At 51.5% G+C, this 19,146-nt stretch overlaps 1 protein-coding gene across 1 annotated transcript in view; it reads right to left on the bottom strand.

Annotated features, from left to right (window-relative positions):
* LOC144511475 (protein phosphatase 1 regulatory subunit 14A-like) overlaps positions 1 to 8,794 on the bottom strand; it is a 32,472-nt gene extending 23,678 nt beyond the window's left edge. The window contains exon 1 of the mRNA XM_078241863.1: positions 8,482 to 8,794. Coding sequence (XP_078097989.1) covers positions 8,482 to 8,667 — 186 coding nt within the window. The 5' untranslated portion in view covers positions 8,668 to 8,794. The remainder of the gene's footprint in view (positions 1 to 8,481) is intronic.
* Between the last annotated feature and the right edge of the window lie 10,352 nt (positions 8,795 to 19,146).

Genomic DNA, 19,146 nt, shown 5'->3' with positions numbered 1-19,146 from the left:
CCAGGCCCTACCCCCATATCCCAACATATTTTACCCACTAATCCCTCTAACCCACGCATCTCAGGACACTAAGGGGCAATTTTAGCACGGCCAATCCACCTAACCCGCACATCTTTGGACTGCGGGAGGAAACCGGAGCACCCGGAGGAAACCCACGCAGACACGGGGAGAATGTGCAAACTCCACACAGGCAGTGACCCAAGCCGGGAATCGAACCCGGGACCCTGGAGCTGTGAAGCAGCAGTGCTAACCACTGTGCTACCGTGCCCCCCATCCCTGGGACCATTCCTGCAAACCTCTTCTCCACTCTCTCCAATGTGTTCACATCCTTCCTGTAGAGTGGCTCCCAGAACTGTACGCAATATTCCAGCTGGGGTCTAACCAGTGTCTTGTATAAATTCAGTACAATCTCCTTGCTCTTGTATCTGTTCCCCTATTAATAAAGGCAGAGGAGGGTTTAAGGTGAGAGGGGAGAGATACAAAAGGGTCCAGGGGGGGCAATTTTTTCACACAGAGGGTGGTGAGTGTCTGGAACAAGCTGCCAGAGGCAGTATAGAGGCAGGTACAATTTTGTCTTTTAAAAAGTGTTTCGATAATTACAAGGGTAAGATGGGTATAGAGGGATATGGGCCAAATGGGCAATTGGGACTAGCTTAGGGGTTAAAAAAGGGGAAGCATGGACAAGTTGGGCCGAAGGGCCTGTTTCCATGCTGTAAATCTCTATGACTCTAATACTATCTGCTTTATCAATTGCTCTCTCCTCCTGTCCTGCCACCTTCAATGATCTCTGCACATTTACACCCAGCTCCCTCTGCTCCTGCCCCCTTTAAGAATTTTACCCCTTATTTTATATTTTCTTTCCATGTTCTTCCCACCAAAATGTATCACCTCACACTTCTCCACATTGAACTTCATCTGCCACCTATCCGCCCACTCCCCCAACTTGTCTCTGTCCCTCTGAAGTTCTGCACAGTCCTCCTCACAGTTTACTTCCAAGTTTTGTGTCTCCCGCAAACTTTGACATTGCCCCCTTGCACGCCAAGATCGAGATCATTAATATATATCAGGGAAAGCAAGGGTCCCAATACTGACCCCTGGGGAACTCTACTACAAACCCTCCCCCAGCCTGAAAATTATCCATTGGCCATGACGACTATGCGGCCAAATTCCCTTCCAACGCCATTTTCAAGTTTGCTGATGACACCACCATAGTGGGTCGGATCTCAAACAATGACGAGACAGAGTACAGGAATGAGATAAAGAATCTGGTGCGGCAACAATAATCTCTCCCTCAATGTCGACAAAACGAAGGAGATTGTCATCGACTTCAGGAAGCGTAAAGGAGAACATGCCCCTGTCTACATCAATGGGGACTAAGTAGAAATGGTCAAGATCTTCAAGTTTTTAGGTGTCCAGATCACCAACAACCTGTCCTGGTCCCTCCACACCGACGCTATAGTTAAGAAAGCCCCACCAACGCCTCTACTTTCTCAGAAGACTAAGGAAATTTGGCATGTCAGCTATGACTCTCACCAATTTTTACAGATGCGTCATAGAAAGCAATCTTTCTGGTTGTATCACAGCTTGGTATGGCTCCTGCTCTGCCCAAGACCACAAGAAACTACAAATGGTTGTGAACATAACCCAGTCCATCACACAAACCGGCCTCCCATCCATTGACTCTGTCTACACTTCCCACTGCCTCGGCAAAGCAGCCGGCATAATTAATGACCCCACGCACCCCGGACATTCTCTCTTCCACCTTCTTCCTTTGGGAAAAAGATACAAAAGTCTGAGGTCACGTACCAACCGACTCAAGAACAGCTTCTTCCCTGCTGCTGCCTTTAGACTTTTGAATGGACCTACCTCGCATTAAGTTGATCTTTCTCTACACCCTAGCTATGACTGTAACACTACATTCTGCACTCTCTCTTTTCCTTCTCTATGAACGGTATGCTTTGTCTGTATAGTGCGCAAGAAACAATACTTTTCACCGTATGTTAATACATGTGACAATAATAAATCAAATCGAATCAAACAGGGAACATGGAAATCAATGATTCGGAGTTCTGCAGTCTCGCTGCTAGAAAAGATATTCCATCCGATTGGCCATTTCCCTCACGGAGTGGGATGGTGAGGGGTCAGGACAAGGGGGTCGTCCATTTTGGATTGAGATGAGGAGAAAGTGAAGGCGGGGTTACGGGGATAGGGCTGGGTGTGGGTAAATTGCTCTTCCGGGGAGTTGGCGCAGACTAGACGGGCTGATTGGCCTCCTGTCGGGATTCTGTGGTCCTAAAGTTCTTCGCTCAGGGAGTGGAAATCCTCCACGTCCCGAAACAGCTGAGCTTGTACAGGGGTGGAGCCGGCTCCAGACAGCGGCAGTTAGGCATTTGGATCTTGAGGGAACTCGGGGGGACAGAGCGGAGTTGAGGGGGGGGTCACGACCCTTGAAGATAAAACCTGACAGAGTGATAAGAAGCAGCAAATAGGAATTAATGACAGATCATGGAACCAGGGGAGATAGTTGTTGCAGAATTATTGATCAATCGATTAATAGCTGGTGGCTTTAAATCCTCTCTCTTGCTTCTCTGGAAGGCACTACAGGATATCGATACCTTCCGGTCAGTTAACCCTTTCCAGTCGCTTAGGAAGCCAATGGAAACAAGATGGTAAAAAGAAGACATTTAAATCCAGCTGGGTCACTACTCCAAAATGAGCACCAGAGATCCCATTGGCCGATATTTTTATTGCTTCCATCATTCCTTTCTTCACAAATTTGAATTAAGTACCTTGTGTTGCCCAGGAACGCTGAAATGTGGCACTCGAAAACAACCGGATAAATGGAAGAGTTGAATAATCTCAGCGGGACCTCAACATGTTAGGGGTGGCACGTCGGCACAGTGGGTTAGCACTGCCTCACAGCGCCAGGGACCCGGGTTCCATTCCAACCTTGGGTGACTGTCTACATGGAGTTGGCACGTTCTCCCCATGTCTGCGTGGGTTTCCTCCGGGTGCTCCGGTTTCCTCCCACACTCCAAAGATGTGTACATTAGGTGGACTGGCCATGCTAAATTGTCCCTTAATGTCCCAAGAAGTGTGGGTTAGGTGGATTGGCCACGCTGAATTGCACCTTTGTGTCCAAAGATGTGTAGGTTAGGTGAATTGGCCATGCTAAATTGCCCCTTGGTGTCCCAAGATGTGTACATTAGGTGGACTGGCCATGCTAAATTGTCCCTTAGTGTCCAAAGATGTGCAGGTTAGGTGGATTGGCCATGCTAAATTGCCCCTTGGTGTCCCAAGATGTGCGAGTTAGGTGGATTGGCCATGCTAAATGCGCGGGATTATGGGGATAGGGTAGTGGTATGGGCCTGAGTGAGATGCCCTTTTGGAGAGCTGGTGCGCACTCGATGGGCTGAATGGTCTCCTTCTGCACTGCAAGGATTCTATGGTTCAAACTAAGTGTCTGTGAATGAAGAGACTCGGACATTTTATCAACGCGCTTTGAATGAATGACATGAGTCAAATGAATTCTCTCATCCGTAGCGCTACAGCTCCCCTGCCCAGAGACACGCAGAGACCATTGCGCCATTCATTCATTCACAAGCCAGGTCGCAAGGTTTGTCTAACAGGTTTGGTGGGTTACAACTCAAACGCAGAATAGCACACGGGGTAAAGCTCCAAAATAATAACAGAAAATGCTGGAAACATGCAGGCAGCATCGGTGGAGAGATTGTTTAACGTCTGTGGCTTTTGCCACATCTCTGAACATTTCCGACACTTTCAGGTTCTAGTGGGTCCCCGGGAGGGACCAACACACAACCAGGATCACACCGACAGGTCGATGCAGAGTTCCCCTTTCCCCAGTGAGAACTCCCAAGTCTTTCAGTTTAGCTGCCGAGTCACCAACAACCTGTCCTGGTCCCCCCCATGCTGACACTATAGTTAAGAAAGCCCCACCAACGCCTCTACTTTCTCAGCAGACTAAGGAAATTCGACACGTCCGCTACGACTCGCACCAACTTTTACAGATGCCCCATAGAAAGCATTCTTTCTGGTTGTATCACAGCTTGGTATGGGCTCCTGCTCTGCCCAAGACCGCAAGAAACTACAAAGAGTTGTGAATGTAGCCCAATCCATCACGCAAACCAGCCTCCCGTCCATTGACTCTGTCTACACTTCCCGCTGCCTCGGAAAAGCAGCCAGCATAATCAAGGACCCCACGCACCCCGGACATTCTCTCTTCCACCTTCTTCCATCGGGAAAAAGATACAAATGTCTGAGGTCACGTACCAACCGACTCAAGAACAGCTTCTTCCCTGCTGCCGTCAGACTTTTGAATCGACCTATCACATATTAAGTTGATCTTTCTCTACATCCTAGCCATGACTGTAACACTACATTCTGCCTTTCCTTCTCTATGAACGGCATGCTTTCTCTGTATAGCGCGCAAGAAACAATACTTTTCACATGTATCCCAATACATGTGACAATAATAAGTCAAATCAAAGGTCGTGAATGTAGCCCAATCCATCACGCAAACCAGCCTCCCATCCATTGACTCCGTCTACACTTCCCGCTGCCTTGGAAAAGCAGCCAGCATAATCAAGGACCCCACACACCCCGGACATTCTCTCTTCCACCTTCTTCCGTTGGGAAAAAGATACAAAAGTCTGAGGTCGCGTACCAACCGACTCAAGAACAGCTTCTTCCCTGCTGCCGTCAGACTTTTGAATGGACCTACCTCGCATTAAGTTGATCTTTCTCTACACCCTAGCTATGACTGTAACACTACATTCTGCACTCTCTCCTTTCCTTCTCTATGAACGGCATGCTTTGTCTGTATAGCGCGCAAGAAACAATACTTTTCACTGTATCCCAATACATGTGACCATGTATAAACCAATTCAACTCTCTTGAATGAATTTCCGTTTGATAAAGTGATGACAGCTTTTTTTCAGTTAGTTCCTCAGCCCATCGATTCCCAAAATAAAACTGCCCAGTTTAGAACAATGCCAGGGAGACAAGCTTGTGGACAAGGTCCTGCATTATATCGTCAGGCTGGGGGAGCAGGTGGGAGGGGCACTGACTCTGCGATGGGACGCGATGGGTTAAGTTCTTTAAAACAAGTTTGTGTTTCCTTTCTGAGAAGGGTGGTTGGAAACACTTCCAGACAGAAGGACAGCCTATCCTAACGAACCCGGCACACCACAATCCCTCTCGACACCATATCTGGATATGTGACTCCCAGCAATCAACTTATTTCGGAGCCTTATTTACTGGCAAGGCTTGTGAGGGACTGTCACGTCCCTGTGCTCTTGATAAATTACGAGTATCTGGATGTTGGTGATAAGGGACACACGGAACTATCCAGCAGTGGCAATGACCTTATTTGATAAGTCTTGCTTCAATTCGCTTTCTCTGAGCAATGGGACCACAGACAGTCGCATAATGCTGCAAACATTCCTTTCCTGTTCATTGTGGGAACTAATATACAACCCAATCCTTTCTGTCCCAACCTAACAAGCTAATGGCAAGTTACTCTCTCACCGTATACCCACCGAGGCCTTTCAGCCCACTGATCTGATGTTGGCTCCTTGTTTTGTCTATTTATCCTGCAGCGAGTAAAAGTTTATTTGTTACCACAGAACCCCCACAGTGCAGAAGGAGGCCATTTGGCCCATCAAGCCTGCACTGACTACAATCCTTCCCAGGCCCTATCCCCGTAATTCCACATATATTGGGCGACACGGTGGCACAGTGGTTAGCGCAGCTGCTTCACAGCGCCAGGGATCCGGGTTCGATTCCCGGCTTGGGGGTCACTGTCTGTGTGGAGTTTTGCACGTTCTCCCCGTGTCTGCGTCTGTTTCCTCCGGGTGCTCCGGTTTCCTCCCACAGTCCGAAAGACGTGCTGGTTAGGGTGCATTGACCCGAACAGGTGCCGGAGTGTGGTGACTAGGGGAATTTCACAGTAACTTCATTGCAGTGTTAATGTAAGCCGACTTGTGACAGTAATAAATAAACTTTAAATATTTACCCTGCTAGTTCGCCCTGACACTAAGGGGCAATTTAGCACGGCCAATCCACCTAACCCGCACATCATTGGACTGTGGGAGGAAACCAGAGCACCCGGAGGAAACCCATGCAGACACGGGGAGAAAGTGCAAACTCCACACAGACAGTGACCGGAGCTGGGAATCGAACCCGGGTCCTTGGCGCTGTGAGACAGCAGCGCTAACCACTGTGCCACCGTGCCGCCCCTTTTTTATTCATTTGTGGGACATGGGTGTCGCTGGCTGGCCAGCATTTATTGCCCATCCCTCGTTGCCCGAGGGCAGTTGAGAGTCAACCACATTGCTGTGGCTCTGGAGTCACATGTAGGCCAGACCGGGTAAGGACGGCAGATTTCCTTCCCTAAAGGGACATTAGTGAACCAGATGGGTTTTTCATGGTCATCAGTAGATTCTTAATTCCAAATGGCATTGTGGGTCAACCCACAGCACGTGGACTGCAGCGATTCAAGATGGCGGCTCACCACCACCTTCTCAAGGGCAACTAGGGATGGGCAATAAATGCTGGCCCAGCCAGCGGTGCCCGTGTCCCAAGAATGAATAACAAAACTCATGTCTATCTAATTATACTCATCTCCTGACTCCCCAAAGCCTGTCCACCATCTACAAGGCACAAGTCAGGAGTGTGATGGAATACTCCCCACTTGCCTGGATGGGTGCAGCTCCAACAACACTCCAGAAGCTCGACACCATCCAGGACAAAGCAGCCCCGCTTGATTGGCACCCCATCCACAAACACCCACTCCCTCCACCACCGACGCTCAGTAGCAGCAGTGTGTACCATCTACAAGATGCACTGCAGCAACTCACCAAAGATCCTTAGACAGCACCTTCCAAACCCACGACCACTTCCATCTAGAAGGACAAGGGCAGCAGATACATGGGGAACACCACCACCTGTAAGCTCCCCTCCAAGCCACTCACCGTCCTGACTCGGAAATATATCGGCCATTCCTTCGCAGTCGCTGGGTCAAAATCCTGGAATTCCCTCCCTAACTGCACTGTGGGTGTACCTACACCATGTGGACTGCAGCGATTCAAGAAGGCGGCTCACCACCACCTTCTCAAGGGGCAACTAGGGATGGGCAATAAATGCCGGCCAGCCAGCGATGCCCAGGCCCCATGAGCGAATAAATAAATTTTTGGCCAGGATTTTCTGGCCGTTCACCCTAGCGGGATTCTCCAGTCCCGCTGGCAAGCGTACCCCCATCCGCAAATCTCCCCCCCAGCATGGGGTGATGTCAATGGGGAGGGGGGGGTGCCTTACTCCCGGGAGGGGGGGGGGGGGGGGTGCCTTACTCCGGTGGGGGCGGGGGGGGGGGGTGCCTTACTCCGGTGGGGGGGGGGGGGGGGGGGTGGTGCCTTACTCCGGAGGTGTGAGCTACTCCTCTGCGAGTCACCTGTTCCTGACCTCAGATTGAATTATTTAGGAATTGGCATATTCCGAAAGTTGCCCGATACTGGATTGAGTTGGGAACATCGGAGCAGGAGTGGGCCATTCAGCCCATCGAGCCTGCTCCACCATTCAATTCAATCATAGCTACCCCGGACATTCTCTCTTCCACCTTCTTCCGTCGGGAAAAAGATACAAAAGTCTGAGGTCGCGCACCGACCGACTCAAGAACAGCTTCTTCCCTGCTGCTGGTGGACTTTTGAATGGACTTACCTCGCATTAAGTTGATCTTTCTCTACACCCTAGCTATGACTGTAACACTACATTCTGCACTCTCTCCTTTCCTTCTCTATGAACAGTATGCTTTGTCTGTATAGCGCGCAAGAAACAATACTTTTCACTGTATCGCAATACACGTGACAATAATAAATCAAATCAAATCCTGTTCCAGTTCTGGATTATTCCAGGTTTTATTCCAGATTACCTGCTTTGGGATATTCAAGGATTACTCTTGGATGACCTGCTTTGGGTCTGGATAACTCCGGGATTACTCAGGGATATCTCTCTGGGTTACCTGCTCTGGGTGTGGTTACTCCGGGATTACTCAGGGATATCTCTCTGGATTACCTGCTCCGGGTTTGCGTTGTTCTGGGTCTGGAATCTTTTTGGGATCTCTCTGGATCCCGGGATTACCTGCTGGGGGTCTGGGTTTCTGTGGATTTGGGATCTCCCCAGGATCTCTCTCTCTCTCTGGGATCACTGGATCCCGGGATTAGCTGCCGGGGGTCTGGGATCCCGGGATTACCTGCCGAGGGTCTGGGATCCCCCGGGATTTCCTGCCGGGGGTCTGGGATCCCCCGGGATTTCCTGCCGGGGGTCTGGGATCCCCCGGGATTAGCTGCCGGGGGTCTGGGATCCCGGGATTAGCTGCCGGGGGTCTGGGATCCCCCGGGATTAGCTGCCGGGGGTCTGGGATCCCCCGGGATTTCCTGCCGGGGGTCTGGGATCCCCCGGGATTACCTGCTGGGGGTTGAGCTGCTCCAGTTGCTCTCCGATCCAGCTCTCCAGCTCCAGGCGCTGCTGGAGATGCCTCCGGTCGTACCGCGCCGTTACCCGGGCTTGCCGGCGCTGCAGGGCGGCTCCAGCCTCCCGGTGACTCTCCGCCATTCGGCCCTGCGCCCTCCTGCCAGCCCGCTGCGCTGCCATTCCCGCCGCTCGCTGCGCTCCGCCGCGACTGCGCCCGATCCTGGCGGAGCGCCCGGAAAACCCGCAGCGCGGCCGCGGGGTCCTAGCGCGCACCGTCCGCGCAGCGCAGCCCAGAGTCTCCGGCCCCGCCCCCAGTGTCCAGACACTCCGGCCCCTCCCCCAGTGTCCGGCCCCTCCCCCAGTGTCCAGCCTCTCCGGCCCCTCCCCCAGTGTCCAGCCTCTCCGGCCCCGCCAGCAGAGTCCAGCCCCTCCCCTAGAGTGCAGTCTCTCCGGCCCCTCCCCCAGTGTCCAGTCTCTCCAGCCTCTCCCCCAGTGTCCAGTCTCTCTGGCCCTCCCTCAGAGTCCAGTCTCTCTGGCCCCTCCCGCAGTGTCCAGTCTCTCTGGCCCCTCCCTCAGAGTCCAGTCTCTCTGGCCCCTCCTGCAGTGGCCAGTCTCTCTGGCCCTCCCTCAGAGTCCAGTCTCTCTGGCCCCTCCCTCAGAGTCCAGTCTCTCTGGCCCCTCCTGCAGTGGCCAGTCTCTCCAGCCCCTCCCCCAGAGTCCAGTCTCTCTCTGTCCCCACCTGCGGTTTCCAGTCTCTCCGTCCCTCCCCCAATGTCCAGTCTCCCCGGCCCCTCCCCCTAGAGTCCAGTCTCTCCGTCCCTCCCCCAGTGTCCAGTCCCTCCGGCCCCCTCCTGCAGTTTCCATTCTCTTCATCCCCTCCTGCAGCCAGCCTCCTGGTCCAGACACCGGCTAGACAGTGTCTGCCCAGCCACCCAGAGACGGGCATCAGATAAGCCACAGGGGTAGGTATCAAACACAATCTGACACAATAATAGGAGCAGAAAATGCTGGATAAACTCCATAGAATCCCTACAGTGCAGATGGAGGGCCATTCAGCCCATCAAGTCTGCAGCAAGTCTCCAAAGTGCACTTTACCCCCTCCCCACACCGTACCCCTGTAATCCCTGGACTCAGACACATAAACACAGTGGCTACAAGACCGGGTCAGTGACTGGGAATCCTGCGGCGAGTAACTCACCTCCTGACTCCCCAAAGCCTGTCCACCCTCTACAAGGCACAAGTCAGGAGTGTGATGGAATACTCCCCACTTGCCTGGATGGGTGCAGCTCCAACAACACTCAAGAAGCTCGACACCATCCAGGACAAAGCAGCCCCGCTTGATTGGCACCCCATCCACAAACACCCACCCCCTCCACCACCGACGCTCAGTAGCAGCAGTGTGTACCATCTACAAGATGCACTGCAACAACTCACCAAAGATCCTTAGACAGCACCTTCCAAACCCACGACCATTTCCATCTAGAAGGACAAGGGCAGCAGATACATGGGAACACCCCCACCTGCAAGCTCCCCTCCAAGCCACTCACCATCCTGAGGTGGAAATATATCGGCCGTTCCTTCGCAGTCGCTGGGTCAAAATCCTGGAATTCCCTCCCGAACGGCATTGTGGGTCAACCCACAGCACGTGGACTGCAGTGATTCAAGATGGCGGCTCACCACCACCTTCTCAAGGGGCAACTCGGGATGGGCAATAAATGCTGGCCCAGCCAGCGACGCCCGTGTCCCACAAATGAGTGAAAGAAACCCCATTTACCATGGCCTAGACACCTAACCTGACCCACAGAAACTAGAAGCAGGAGGAGGCCATTCGGCCCTTCGAGCCTGCTCCCCCATTCATTTTGGTCCTGGCTGATCATCGAATTCAATATCCTGATTCCCCCCTTCCCTTCAATCCCTTTAGCACCAAGAGCTATATCTATAGAAACATTTCTTTCCTCTCTCAACCCCTCTTAGGGCTAATTTGCCACGGCCTATCCACCTAAACCAGGTGGCACAGTGGTTAGCACCAGGGACCCGGGTTCAATTCTGGCCTCGGGTCACTGTCTGTGTGGGGTATGCACGTTCTCCCCGTGTCTGCATGGGTTTCCTCGCAAGGAACTACAAAAGGTCGTGAATGTAGCCCAATCCATCACGCAAACCAGCCTCCCATCCATTGACTCTGTCTACACTTCCCGCTGCCTCGGGGAAAAGCAGCCAGCATAATCAAGGACCCCACGCACCCCGGACATTCTCTCTTCCACCTTCTTCCGTCGGGAAAAAGATACAAAAGTCAGAGGTCACGTACCAACCGACTCAAGAACAGCTTCTTCCCTGCCGCCGTCAGACTTTTGAATGGACCCACCTCGCATTAAGTTGATCTTTCTCTACACCCGAGCTATGACTGTAACACTACATTCTGCACTCTCTCCTTTCCTTCTCTATGAATGGTATGCTTTGTCTGGAGAGCGCGCAAGAAACAATACTTTTCACTGTGTGTTAATATGTCTGACAATAGTAAATCAAATCAAATCCCACACTCCAAAGATGTACGGGTTAGGTGGATTGGCCATGCTAAATTGCCCCTTAGTATCAGGGGGATTAGCAGGGTAGATATGTGGGGTTATGGGGGTAGGGCCTGGGTGGGATTGTGGTCGGTGCAGACTCGATGGGCCGAATGGCCTCCTTCTGCACTGTCGGGATTCTATGATTCTCCAAGTTAGAGCAGCGGGTTGGGAGGCCGTGTCGCGGGATTCCAGCTGAACACCACGGGTCTTCGCGGGTCTCCGGGCCCCGGATTTCTGGCGGAAATCTGCAGGGAGCTGTTTTAACTATTTAAATTTACATTTAAATATCATTAGCGAGCCCGGGACTGAAATCTCTGGGCCCACTAGCCTCACCCCATCCGCCAAGAGTTCACTCCAGCAGGGTTTACAACAGCTCCCCACTAATGGGGGGGGGCACCTTGGCACTGCCCACTGGGCATCGGGCAGTACCAAGGGGGTGGGGCCAGAGGGGGCGGGGTCTGCAGGGTTAGTAGGGGGGGGGAGGGTCCTGCTGCATAGGGATCAGTGGCAGAGGGAGGGAGGACAGTGATTGGGACTGGCCATCAGGGTGTGGGTCGCCCTGCCGGGGGAGGGGGGGTTGGGGGTTGCAGGAGTGGGGATGGAATCAGGAGATCGGGACTACCGGGGGGATGGGGGGGGGGGAAATCGAGGCAGACCAGGGGTTGCGTGGGGGGATGCGAGGCCTGAGACGTCTGGGTGGCCTGCAATCAGGACCGGAGGGGCAGCGATGCGCGGGTCGTGGGGTTGGCCAGCGATCAGGTTGGCAATGGGGGGGGGCTATTGTGCGTGCGTCAATCTCGGCGCTGACAGATCAGCAATGGCCCACTCAGCGCTCTGCTGCCGGCCTCTCCAGCAGGAATCCGCCCCCCCCGGATTTCTAGACCTGAATCCCGCTCGGGCACTCTGCGGAGTGTGGGAAATTCATTTTGAAAATTCTACGCAGATTCGACACTTAGAAATCTTTTGGGATGATCCCAACTCCAGTGTGTGTCGCAGCTGGTAAAACACTACAAGTGAAAACCATCTGTGAATTAACTATTTTATCTTTTCTCAAACTGCTCTCTCTCTCTCAGGGAGGTTATAAAAGGGGCTTTTCTAATGTTTCCGTATCTCCTCATGCAAAATTCAGACACTTGGATACTCAGCTCAAGGGTGCCCTCTGCTGCTGAACAAATGTGTTACACTCATGTCTTTATTTCTCGCTTTGGGGACCCGATTGCATCTGTTCTTGCTCGAGTGGTGAAACCATGGGGGGGAAGACAGAGAGCACATCTGGATTCTGATCGATTGGAATCCCAGGAGCCGGAGAGAAGGTGGAATTCTCGCAATCTGTGTCTTTGCATCACAGCGGAATTTTTATCATAAATTATTCCCTCATGGGGACAATTCTGTGCAACATTCCGTTCCCAACCCTGCCTCACTCGGGGTGGGATTTTCCAGCTGTGCTCGCCCCAAGACTGGAAAATCCCGCCCGAGTTCAACAGACCGAGAGTATTGTGCGCAGTTCTGGTCTCCTTTCCTGAGGAAGGATGTTCTTGCTCTCGAGGGAGCGCAGCGAAGGTTTACCAGGCTGATCCCGGGGATGGCGGGACTGATGTATGAGGAGAGATTGACCAGGTTAGGATTGTTTTCACTGGAGTTCAGACGAATGAGGGGAGATCTCATAGAGACTTATAAAATTCTAACAGGACTAGACAGGGCAGGTGCAGGGAGGATGTTCCCGATGGTGGGGGGAGTCCAGAACCAGGGCTCAAAGTCTGAGGATTCGGGGGAGACCATTAAGGACGGAGGTGAGGAGACATTTCTTCACCCGGTGAGGCTGTGGAATTCATTACCACAGGAAGTAGTTGATGCCAAAACATTGAATGTATTCAAGAGGCGGCTGGATATAGCACTTGGGGCGAATGGGGTCAAAGATTATGGGGAGAAAGCAGGATTAGGCTATTGGGTTGGATGATCAGCCATGATGGTGATGAATGGGGGAACAGGCTCGAAGGGCCGAATGGCCTCCTCCTGCTCCTATCTTCTATATTTCAATGACCTTCGCATGGTTTTCCCCCCCACCCCACTACAATTCCCATGGCGGGTGGGACAGGAAAATTCCACCCTTGGTCTTTGCTCCCTACGTTGAGAGATCTGCCCCCCCCATACATACGAACAAGTGAATTAGGAGCGGCAGTAAGACCACCCGGCCCCTCGAGCCTGCTACACCATTCAATAAGATCATGATCGGATTGTAACTTCAACCCCACCTTCCTGCCGACCCCCGGTAACCTTTCACCCCCCCTCGTTGATCGGGAATCTATCCAGCTCTGCCTTCAAAATATTCAAAGACTCTGTTTAAAGTTTATTTATTAGTGTCACTAATAGGCTTACATTAACACTGCAATGAAGTTACTGTGAAAATCCCCCAGTCGCCACACTCCGGCGCCTGTTCGGGTACACTGAGGGAGAATTTAGCACGGCCAATGCATCCTAACTAGTATTTTGGACGGTGGGAGGAAACTGGAGCACCCGGAGGAAACCCATGCAGACATGGGGAGAACGTGCAGACTCCACACAGACAGTGACCCGAGCCGGGAATCGAACCCGGGACCCTGGCGTTGTGAGGCAGCAGTGCTAACCACTGTGCCGCCCTCTACTGCCTTTTGAGGAAGAGTGTTTCAGAGATCCTCAGAGAAAGAATTTCTCCTCACATCTGTGTTAAATGGACAACACTTTATTTTTAAACAATTCTCGTTCTAGATTCTCTGACAAGGTGAAACATCCTCTCCACATCCACCCTGTCGATACCTCTCAGGATCTTAAAGGATTCAATCTTACTCTTCTAAACTCCAGCAGATACAAGCCTAACCTCTCCGACTTTTCCTCATAGGACAACCCACCCATTCCCGGGATTAGTCTAGTAAACCTTCTCACGCATTGACATCTTTCCTTAAATAAGGAGACCAACACTGTAAACAATACTCCAGATGCGGTCTCTCCGATGCTCTGTACAATTGAAGCATAACTTCCCGACTTTTGTTTTCAGGTCACCCTTAGTGTCCAAAGATGTGCAGGTTAGGTGGATTGGCCATGCTAAATTGCCCCTTAGTGTCTAAAGATGTGTAGGTTAGATAGATTAGCCACAGTGACTGTGCAGGGTTATGGGGTTAGGGTGGGGGAGAGGGCCTGGGTAAGATATCGAGTCGGTGTGACTCGATGGGCCAAATGGCCTCTTCCGAACTTTAGCGATTCTCTGATTCTAAACAGGGCGGCACGGTAGCACAGTGGTTAGCACTGCTGCTTCACAGCTCCAGGGTCCTGGGTTCGATTCCCGGCTCAGGTCACTGTCTGTGTGGAGTTTGCACATTCTCCTCGTGTCTGCGTGGGTTTCCTCCGGGTGCTCCGGTTTCCTCCCACAGTCCAAAGATGTGCGGGTTAGGTTGATTGGCCAGGTTAAAAATTGCCCCTTAGAGTCCTGAGATGCGTAGGTTAGAGGGATTAGCGGGGTAAATATGCGGGGTAGGGCCTGGGTGGGATTGTGGTCAGTGCAGGCTCGATGGGCCGAATGGCCTCCTTCTGAACTGTAGGGTTTCTATGATTTCTAAACGTTTCATTATCTCTGATTTTTAGACGCCGCTTCTCAGTCCCAAACTCCACAACCAATGGGAATAGTTTCTCTCTCTCTCTCGCTCACTTTCCCTTCATATTTTGAAAGGTTCGGTCACTCACTTTGGAAATTCCAGAGGATGCAACCCTCATTTGTGCAAAAGCAAAACACCGCAGATGCTGGAAATCTGAAACAAGAGAGCAGGAATTGCTGGAAAATCTCAGCCAGTCGGGCAGTATCTGTGTACCGAGAAAGAGAGAGACATTAACCTTACTTCTTTTAAAGTTTATTTATTAGTGTCACAAGTAGGCTGACATTAACACTGCAATGAAGTTGCTGTGAAAATCCCCCAGTCGCCACACTCCGGCGCCTGTTCGGGTACACTGAGGGAGAATTCAGCATGGCCAATGCACCCTAACCAGCACGTCTTTCGGACTGTGGGAGGAAACCAGAGCACCCGGAGGAAACCCACGCAGACACGGGGAGAACATGCAGACTCCGCACAGACAGTGACCTAAGCCGGGAATCGAACCCGGGTCCCTGGCGCTGTGAGGCAGCAGTGCGAACCCACTGTGCCATCGTGCCACCCTCTCTCTGCAAAGATACTGCCAGGCCTACTTGAGTTTTTCCAGCACTTTTGGATTTTTTAATCCTAGTTTGCGTAATCTCTCCTTGTAAATTAACTCTTGGACCCCAAGTATCATTCTAATAAATCGACACTGCGCCCCCTCTGAGGTCAGTGCGTGATTCTAGTGTCAGCTGCTCACAGTGACTCCAGATTTGTTCTACGGCTAAGGATGCCAATCATAGAATCCCTCCAGTGCAGAAGGAGGCCATTCAGCCCATCGAGTCTGCACCGACCAGAATCCCACCCAGGCCCTATCCCCGTAACTCCAAATATCTACCCCACTAATCCCCCCTAACCATCACATTTTGGGGCAATTTAGCATAGCCAATCCACCTAACCTAAGGGGATTTTCACAGTGACTTCACTGCAGTGTTAATGTAAGCCTTACTTGTGACACTAATAAATAAACTTCCTTTAAAACTTTTAACCTGCGCATCTTTGGACTGCAGTGATAGTGGAGTCAGACACTTTAGGAACATTTAAGCGGTTATTGGATAGGCACACGGAGCACACCAGGATGATAGGGAGTGGGGTAGCTTGATCTTGGTTTCAGATAAAACTCGGCACAACATCGTGGGCCGAAGGGCCTGTTCTGTGCTGTACTCATAGAAGAATCATAGAAACCCTACAGTGCAGAAGGAGGCCATTCGGCCCATCAAGTCTGCACCGACCACAATCCCACCCAGGCCCTACCCCCACATATTTTACCCGCTAATCCCTCTAACCTACGCATCTCTGGACTTCTAAGGGGCAATTTTTAACCTGGCCAATCAACCTAACCCGCACATCTTTGGACTGTGGGAGGAAACCGGAGCACCCGGAGGAAACCCACGCAGACACGGGGAGAACGTGCAGACTCCCCACAGGCTGTGACCCGAGGCAGGAATCGAACCTGGGACCCTGGTGCTGTGAAGCAGCAGTGCTAACCACTGCGCCGCCGTGGCACCCCCAGCATTTACTGATGTGTTTGAATCCTCCAGGTCTAAAAAGACCAGCTTTCCAGTCACCATTTTGATCATTTTCAGTAACTATTCTCGATACCTCAATGGACTGTGACTCTGGTTCCGTGCATCCCCCCCCCCCCCCCCTCCCCCTTCCTGATCCAAGGCTCTTTGGATGGCTTCTGTTTCAGGCTAATTACCCTTTGGAAATCAGATCCGCGGCAGACGAACCCACCATCTGTCCCAGCAGTGCTGGAGGGGGTGCAGAGGAGATTCACCAGGATGCTGCCTTGTCTGGAGCCTTGCAGCAATGAAGAGAGGCTGGTGAGGCTGGGGGGGGGGCGTTTTCTGTACAGCAGAGGGGGGGACCTGATAGAGGTGTACAAAATTATGAGGGACATCGACAGGGTGGATAAGGAAGAAACTTTCCCCATTAGTGGAGGGAACGTAGGAATTAGGAGCAGGAGGAGGCCATTCAGCCCTTCGAGCCTGCTCCGTCATTCAATCAGATCATGGCTGATCTCCCCCTGGTCTCAAATCCACCTCCCCACCTGTTCCCCATATCCCCTTATCCCCTTTTTATTAGAAATGTATCCATCTCCTTCTTGAAACCATTCGATGATTCAGACTCCACCGCGCGATGGGGCAGCGAGTTCCACACATTCACCACCCTCTGCGAGAAGTAGAACATAGAAAAGCTACAGCACAAACAGGCCCTCATCTCAGTTTTAAATCTACCGCCTCTCGACCTATACCTGTGACCTCTTGTTCCAGATTGCCCCATAAGAGGAAAGATTTGTTCGACATTTACTTTATCAATCCCTTTTAAAATTTTATATCCCTCGATCAGATCCCCCCTCATCCTCCTAAACTCCAGCGAGTACAAACCCAAACTGTTTAATCTCTCCTCATACGTCAACCCTTTCACCCCCGGAATCAATCTGGGGAACCTCCTCTGAACTTCCTCCAATGCCCCCACACCCTTCCTCAAATAAGGAGACTCAAACTGGACACAATACTCCAGATGTGGTCTCACCAACACCCTATACAATCACAACCACACTTCATATAATCCCTACAGTGCAGAAGGAGGCCATTCGGCCCATCGAGTCTGCACCGACCACAATCCCACCCAGATCCTATCCCCACAACCCCATTCATTTACCCTGCTAGTCCCCCTGACACTAAGGGGGCAATTTAGCCTGGCCAATCCACATAACCTGCACATCTTTTGGATGTACTTTTATACTCCAGTCCCTTGGCAACAAATGCCAACATCCCATTTGTCCTCTTTATTGCGTGCTGCACCTGCGTACCGACTTTCTGTGATTCATGAACACAGACGCTCAGATCCCTCTGCCCCGACGCATTCTGAATCTGCTTTCCATTTAGATAATAATTTGCCTTTCTATTTTTCTGCCAAAATGGATAATGTGGGTGGCACGGCGGCACAGTGGTTAGCACTGCTGCCTCACAGCGCCAGAGACATGGGTTCGATTCCCGGCTCGGGTCACTGTCTGTGCGGAGTCTGCACATCCTCCCCGTGTCTGCGTGGGTTTCCTCCGGCTACTCCAGTTTCCTCCCACAGTCTGAAAGACGTGCTGGTTAGACCACATTTGGAATATTGTGTGCAGTTCTAGTCACCTCACTATAAGAAGGATGTGGAAACTTTGGAGAGAGTGCAGAGGAGATTTACCAGGATGCTGCCTGGTTTGGAGGATAGGTCTTATGAGGAAAGGTTGAGGGAGCTAGGGCTTTTCTCTTTGGAGCGGAGGAGGTTGAGAGGCGACTTAATAGAGGTTTATAAGATGATGAGGGGGATAGATAGAGTGGACGTTCAGAGACTATTTCCTCGGGTGGATGGAGCTGTTACTAGGGGGCATAACTATAGGGTTCATGGTGGGAGATATAGGAAGGATGTCCGAGGTAGGTTCTTTACTCAGAGAGTGGTTGGGGTGTGGAATGGACTGCCTGCAGTGATAGTGGAGTCAGACACTTTAGGAACTTTCAAGCGGTTATTGGATAGGCACATGGAGCACACCAGGATGATAGGGAGTGGGATGGCTTGATCCTGGTTTTGGACAAAGCTCGGCACAACATCGAGGGCCGAAGGGCCTGTTCTGTGCTGTACTGTTCTATGTTCTATGTAGGGTGCATTGACCTGAACAGACGTCGGAGTGTGGCAATTAGGGGAATTTCACAGTAACTTCATTGCAGTGTTAATGTAAGCCTCACTTGTGACTATTACTTTAACCTCACACTTACTCACATTAAACTCCATCTGCCAAATTTTGGCCCATTCTCCCAGCCTATCTATATCCATCTGTAGAATCTTTATATCCTCTTCACTGCCTGTTTTCCCACCTATTTCGTATCATCCGCAAATTTTGCTATGTTACACTCTGTCTCTGCTTGCAGATTGTAAACATTAGAAGGATCCGTAACCAGGGGGTGAAGATTTAATTTGATTTGATTTATTATCGTCAGATGTATTAACATACAGTGAAAAGTATTGTTTCTTGAGCGCTCTCCAGACAAAGCATACCGTTCATAGAGAAGGAAAGGAGAGGGTGCAGAATGTAGTGTTACAGTCATAGCTAGGGTGTAGAGAAAGATCAACTTAGTGCGAGGTAGGTCCATTCAAAAGTCTGACGGCAGCAGGGAAGAAGCTGTTCTTGAGTCGGTCGGTGCGTGACCTCAGACTTTTGTATCTTTTTCCCGACGGAAGAAGGTGGAAGAGAGAATGTCCGGGGTGCGTGGGGTGCTTGATTATGCTGGCTGCTTTTCCCCGAGGCAGCGGGAAGTGTAGACAGAGTCAATGGATGGGAGGCTGGTTTGCGTGATGGATTGGGCTACATTCACGACCCTTTGTAGCTCTTTGCGGTCTTGAGGTCAGGGGCAGGAGATTGAGAGGGGATTTGAGGAGAAACCTTT

Source organism: Mustelus asterias, chromosome 24 (genome assembly GCF_964213995.1).
Source record: "Mustelus asterias chromosome 24, sMusAst1.hap1.1, whole genome shotgun sequence".
Taxonomy (NCBI): domain Eukaryota; kingdom Metazoa; phylum Chordata; class Chondrichthyes; order Carcharhiniformes; family Triakidae; genus Mustelus; species Mustelus asterias.
This window is presented reverse-complemented; position numbering and strand designations above follow the sequence as displayed.